The sequence below is a fragment of the Melospiza melodia genome, chromosome 30 (genome assembly GCF_035770615.1).
Source record: "Melospiza melodia melodia isolate bMelMel2 chromosome 30, bMelMel2.pri, whole genome shotgun sequence".
Lineage (NCBI taxonomy): Eukaryota > Metazoa > Chordata > Aves > Passeriformes > Passerellidae > Melospiza > Melospiza melodia.
Genome location: NC_086223.1, coordinates 5,749,615 through 5,755,614, shown reverse-complemented (window position 1 = coordinate 5,755,614; position 6,000 = coordinate 5,749,615). Strand labels below are relative to the sequence as shown.

General features: G+C 51.0%; 1 protein-coding gene across 1 annotated transcript in view; it reads left to right on the top strand.

The window, feature by feature from the left end:
- Positions 1-269: 269 nt before the first annotated feature.
- LOC134430874 (acid-sensing ion channel 2) overlaps positions 270-6,000 on the top strand; it is a 500,756-nt gene continuing 495,025 nt past the window's right edge. The window contains exon 1 of the mRNA XM_063178759.1: positions 270-1,045. Within this exon, the coding sequence (XP_063034829.1) occupies positions 482-1,045 (564 nt within the window). The 5' untranslated portion in view covers positions 270-481. The remainder of the gene's footprint in view (positions 1,046-6,000) is intronic.

Genomic DNA, 6,000 nt, shown 5'->3' with positions numbered 1-6,000 from the left:
GCATCTCCCGGTCGGGCTGAAGACATGCGGGAAGCAGCGTGCTCGCCTTTCCGCACTAGTTAACAGCCTGGAAGCTGCCTCCGCTTGTTTTAGGCTCGCTCGCTTAATCTCGGCTCCCCTCGGCGCGTGTGTGCTTGTGTGTGTGTGTGTGCAGGGGGAGGACTTTATTGCCATTGGCTCAGCTTTCGCTGCCCACCCACATCTCTTCCACATCACCTTGGTGTCTCCCTAAATAAAACCAGCCCTCCTTATCGCGCCTAGGAAATCAAGAGCAAGAGTTTGAATGGATTTTATATAAATATTTACCCCGACGAAGCTACTGCTGAGCTCGTGGGATAAACTCGCAGCAGCTGGTCTCACTCTGCTTCCCTCGCCTGCCTCTGAAAGGGTTTAATTACTTTGGAGAGAAGAGGGGAGAGATCCAGATCCCAGATCTGGCTCCAGACTGACCCAAAAAGCAGGACCAGGATTTAAATGAACTATGGATCTGAAGGACAGCACCAGCGAGGGCAGCATGGGCAGCCTGCAGCCTTCCAGCATCCAGATTTTTGCCAACACCACCACGCTCCACGGGATCCGTCACGTCTTCGTCTACGGGCCGGTCACCATCCGGCGCCTGCTCTGGACCTTGGCCTTTGTGGGCTCGCTAGGTCTGCTCCTGGTGGAGAGCTCGGACAGGGTGGCTTTTTACTTCTCCTACCAGCACGTGACCAAAGTGGACGAGGTGGTGGCGAACAGCCTGGTGTTTCCTGCTGTCACCATCTGTAACCTCAATGAGTTCCGCTTCTCCCGGCTCACCACCAACGACCTGTACCATGCTGGGGAGCTCCTGGCGCTGCTGGATGTCAACCTGCAGATCCCCAACCCTCACCTGGCTGACCCTGCTGTCCTAGCCGCCCTCCAAGAAAAGGCCAACTTTAAGCAGTATAAACCCAAAGTTTTCAGCATGCAAGAGTTCCTGGCACGGGTTGGCCACGACCTGAAGGATATGATGCTGTACTGCAAGTTCAGGGGCCAGGAGTGCAACCACAAGGACTTCAAAACTGTGAGTATGAGCAGACACTCTGCTTTTCTCTTCTCTGGGCATGTGGACCATGGTGTTGCAGGACCAGGACAGCCCTGGAGGTCCCTGGCTGAGCTGTGTGGGTCTGATGTGGTGAGACAGTGGCTGCCAGGCTCTGGCATGGCAGAGGAGGAGCAGGAGGAAGCCTGTTGAGCTGAAGTTTGTTTGTTGGAGTCCTAATGGGGGTTTTTATGGGGCCAGACTTGCAAAGGGTTTGTAGCAGGTCCAGTCTCCATGCTGAGTAAGGCCCACGGCTCGCAGTGTTTGCTCAGGGTCAGATGGATGCTGCTGAGCATCACGGGGGCCTGAGGGTCTCTTGCCATGGCCAGTGGATGTCAGCCAGCTGAAGGAAGCTGAGAGGGCTGGACAGAGCCAACAAGAAGGGCAGGTGCTCGGGGCTGGTCTGAGCAGTGTCCAGCTGTGTCTCTCCAGGTGTTTGCAGCGTTGCTGGAACTCTGGAAGGGGAAATTTTTCTTCTTGTTCCTGGTGTTCATGGCTCATAAATTCTGGTTTGCTGCAGAGTGTGGGTAGCAGCTGGGTACCTGCCTGGTGCTGTGTCCTTCCTGTGCTGTGTTAGATGAAAGGAGGGGAAAGAGAAGGAGAGGAAAAGCAACTGAGAGGCTGAGCTCTGATCCCGGTCTGCTCTGACAGGGGGGAGGTGGAGCGAGCCGGGTGCTTGAGCAAGCTGAGGGAAGGAGCTGCTGCTGAGTTTCCAGCTTCTGGCTGGCACCCTGATGGCAGCACAGGCTGGCCCGGGTGCTGTGGTGGTACATGTGTCAGTGTAAAATAAAAATTACCAGGAGGTTGCCTGGCTGAAGTGATGCCCCTCTGTGCCACTGGGGCAGTGAGGGGACTGGGCAGGGGCTGCAGAGGGGTTTCAGAGCCCCACCCTGGCTGGGCTGGGGTGTTCTGGGCTCTGGGCTGAGTCCCACTGTGCTCTCAGGCTGTGCTGGGCAGTGCCTTGGCTCTGTGATCCTGGAGTCAGGGATGTTACAGGTTTCAGGTGGTTATTGCTTGTGAGTTCTGCTGGTTGTTCTGCTAGTTATGCTGTGTCCTGCAGAGAGCAGGGTTTGTGATCCCCAGGTTCATCAGCAGAATCTTTGTCTGGTTTTGGGAGAAGAGAATGTTTTCTATCTGTGCTGCTTTGGATCTCTGAGTCCAACTGACTCCAGCACCAAAGTCATTGCCATGTCCTGGGCTGTGCTCTCTTTACACCTTGTTGCAGGAACATAGAATTGTACACCTAAGTGATTACCTGTGCATATCTCTGATGTGTGTCTATTTCAAACTGGCCATTCAGGCAAACCATTCCCTTGTTTCTGCTCCCTGGGCAGGTCTGAGCAGGGGTTGGGTCATCCAAGCTGTAGGAAGGCGTCAACCAAGTTCCAAGGAGAGGCGCTTGCTAAAGGGAAGCCATGTGTGAGCAGGTCTGGAGAATGGGATAAAAAAGGAGAAACAGATCCAAAAGTCCAGGGGACAAAAGACTTGGGAAGTGAGGTCAGATCCCAGGAGAATGGACAGACCTCTCTTGACTGTGGCAAGGTGTGGGGAGTGGGAGCTATTCTGCCTGTGGACTTGCCAAGAATGAAATAAGAACTAGCCAAAAGCAAAAACCTCAAAGCCAGGGAGCAACCACACTTTCAAAGCACCTGCAGGGCTTAAAAAGGACTTTGAAAAGTGGAAGACAGGAGCTCTTGGCAGCCCTCATGGGACCCAGCAGGGTGTCACCCCTAGCTATTGAGTTTTTGAGATAATTGCTTCTGAAACAATGATTTTATTTTTTTTTTCTCATGGGGAATACTGTAGTTTCCAGAAAGACAAACATTCCCTGTCTGCCAAATAAATGCTCTGCTAAAATGGATCAGGGCAAGCTAGAAAGAGACAAGATATTATGGACTGACAGCACTTGTCCTTGTCAAAGTGAGAGATTGAGTGCAATACTTCAGCCCATTCTGCAAAGCAGCTCCTACCTGAGCCAGAAGACAACATTGTCTCTCACAGAGGCAGGGCTTCCATCTCCCTGACTCCAGGTAATCCCCCAGGTTATGGAAAGCCAGGAAGTAGCACTCAACAGGGACACAACAACCCTGTTTTTCTTCCAGATTTTACCTCTCAGATAAAAGGCAGGGAAAAGTGTCTGTTTGAAGGATGAGTAGGTGTTTCCACAGGGAGAATGCTGTAAAGGTCTGTGAGCTGCCTCCAGGCTGAATCAGAACCTCATGTCCTGGATGAATTTTGCATTTAATCACCAGCAACCTGTTGCAGCTGCACACAGGCTCAGTGACAGCACATCCATCCTGCTGCAGCACCCGCTGGAGAGGAGTCATCACTGGAGCCTGATTTGTTTCCTGAAGGGAAGCAGGGTGTAAATCCCAGGGCAGTTCTGCAATCTGTCATCAGGGTGAAGAACTACCAGGGTTTTATACACACTGCCCAGGTTCTGGCAGCTGGGAGCAGAGGAGGCAGGAGCTGTGCAGCAGAGGCTGCACCAAACAGGAGCTCTGCAATGAGGGGCAGCTGAGGAGTCCGTGCTGTGCTGCCTCTGGTGCCTTGGGGGGGTTTGTGTGCTGGCTGTCCCTGAGTAAAGCCCACAGTGCTGCTGCATGGAGAGCAGGAGCTGAAATGAAAACACTTGACTTGACTCTCCTTCCTCCTCCACTGTCCTGTTTAAATCTCTGACACTGCTCTAATAACAGGACTTGAGCTGTGTTTTCCCTACACTTCCTGTTCCTTCTCCCCCTAATAGCTCCCAGACAGCATTTCCCATGTTAAGGGCTGCTCACTGGTGTTGTTATCTTATTGTATTTCATATTTCTCAAGTCCCATACCATACCAAGCTGTTCTTCTCTACAGCACAGTTCTTCATGTCTTCCCAGGGACTCCTCCTGGGCTCTTGACCCACCCCTTTTTATTCCAGTTACCTTCACAAGCTACAGCTGCTGCCCAACTAAGGACTTTGCAGCTGTAGCTTGTTTGGAGTAACTAGGACCCACTTATTTAATACACAGATCTTACAATACATAGATCTTACAGGGACTCTGTCCATAAGGACCCACTTATTTAATACATAGATCTTACAGGGACTCTCTCCATACACTGGAGTGAGTACCCACAGCCTTTTTGCAGAAATGCCCCAAAGGGAACAGCCAGGTCTTAGCAGGATGTGCTGATACTGCGCTGGCATTGCCACACACAGAACAGCAGAGAAGATAATGCAGAGCTCTGCTGTAGGCAAAGCCAGTGAAGAAGAGAAAATTGGCAGAACATGCTTTAGCAAATCCATTCCCTTGGAGTATGTGGAGGAGGGAAGCCTGAGAGCAGCAGCCAAGGAAATCCCCTCCTTGCTTTCTGCATTGCTCCCCCCAGGAGGTCCTGGTTGGAGCTGGCCTCACAGATGGCATTTGCTGGAGGAGCTGTGCTCCTGCTGCTCCATGTGACATCAAGGTCTTCATCCCACTGCTGCTGAGCCTGGCACAGCTTGGGCTCCCCAGCCCTCGCCACAGCACTGTGATGTTCTGGGAGTGCCTGTGGGTGTGTGCAGCAAAGCCTCTTTCCCAGGGCACCGGGGTGGCTCGTGGCCTTCACTGTTCCAGCCTGGGATGATGCTGGGCACTCACAGGGGACACTGGCAGGAGGATGCTGTGTGGGGCCCAGCAAACGTGGGGGGCAGTGGGGAGAAAACCTCTGAAAACCCTTTCAGCCCATGGGGCAAACACGGAGTGAGGGATGGGATGGCCTGGGAGTGGATGCTGGCAATGTGAGCAGCAGGGGAATGGGATCCATCAGTCCCCCCTTGCTGAGAAACGCTCCCCAGCAGCACAGCCTGCCCAGCACAGCCTGGCCCTGGCTCTGGGGGCTGCTCTGGGTGTCTGGGGTGGTACCGTGTTCTGTTTGCTACATGCAGCATTGGGCTGTGCTTCCTCACGTCCTGTCATTCCAGCGAACACAAACTTTTCCCTCGTGCCTGCTCTGCCTCATCAGGTGTCTATTTATTGCCAGTGGCCATGACAATTGAAGGATAGAACTCATTTATTTTCAATACACATTCTTCTGACCTACAGGGTCCACATAATGAAGTGTATCTCATGTGAATATAGCTATTTTAAGACACGAGTTTCTGTCAATCTATCTGGCTTTCTCTATACATATTTTTTCTGCCCTTCTTTCTAGTATATCTATCAGGCCAATGTTTAGTGAATAGCTTTGGCTTTTTAGACTAACTAGTCCATTCTCATCTGTTATACAATTTTCACTTTATTCAAGAAAAAAGTCAGGATAGTGCATACTTGATTTAGAAAAACATTACATTTCTTATTTACCAATTTTTCTGGAGAGTCACAACTTTTCGCAAAGTTTGCTCCGCAGTCTGAGATGCCGTAATGAGATCTGCCATTATGAAATGTGCAATAATGAGATGTGCAATTCAGTGATAACTTTTACACAAACAGGCTGTTCTTCCAGTAGGAAATCATGGAGGAAATCCAGTCTGCCCTGGAATATCTCAATTTTGCAGGTACTGTTGAGGGTCTGGGTGGGCACAGGCACAGAGGCAGTGCAGGGTTATCATTTTGCTGCTGGTGATGTCTCATTGGGTGTCTAAAAGGAGGTGGATTGCTCCTGGCTCAGGTATCTAACAAACCCTGCCCTTGGGAAGTGCAGACCCTCATTCCACCCAGTGGTTTACTGGATTGAAAATCTCTGTCCTGTAAGGATTTATGGCTGTGGTAGTTCCCTGTTACACTGATGGGGTTTGTATTTCCTTTATTTATTAAAAAATGGTAGGGTAATATTTTATATTTTGCAGGAAGTTTCATGGATGGATGCCAGTTGGGATCAATGCTCATGAAAAACCATTCCTGGGTTGGAATGGTCAATAGAGTTAAAATCTAATGAAAGCTGTGCAGCTTCAGTGGGGCCTTTTCATGGCAAATCCAGTT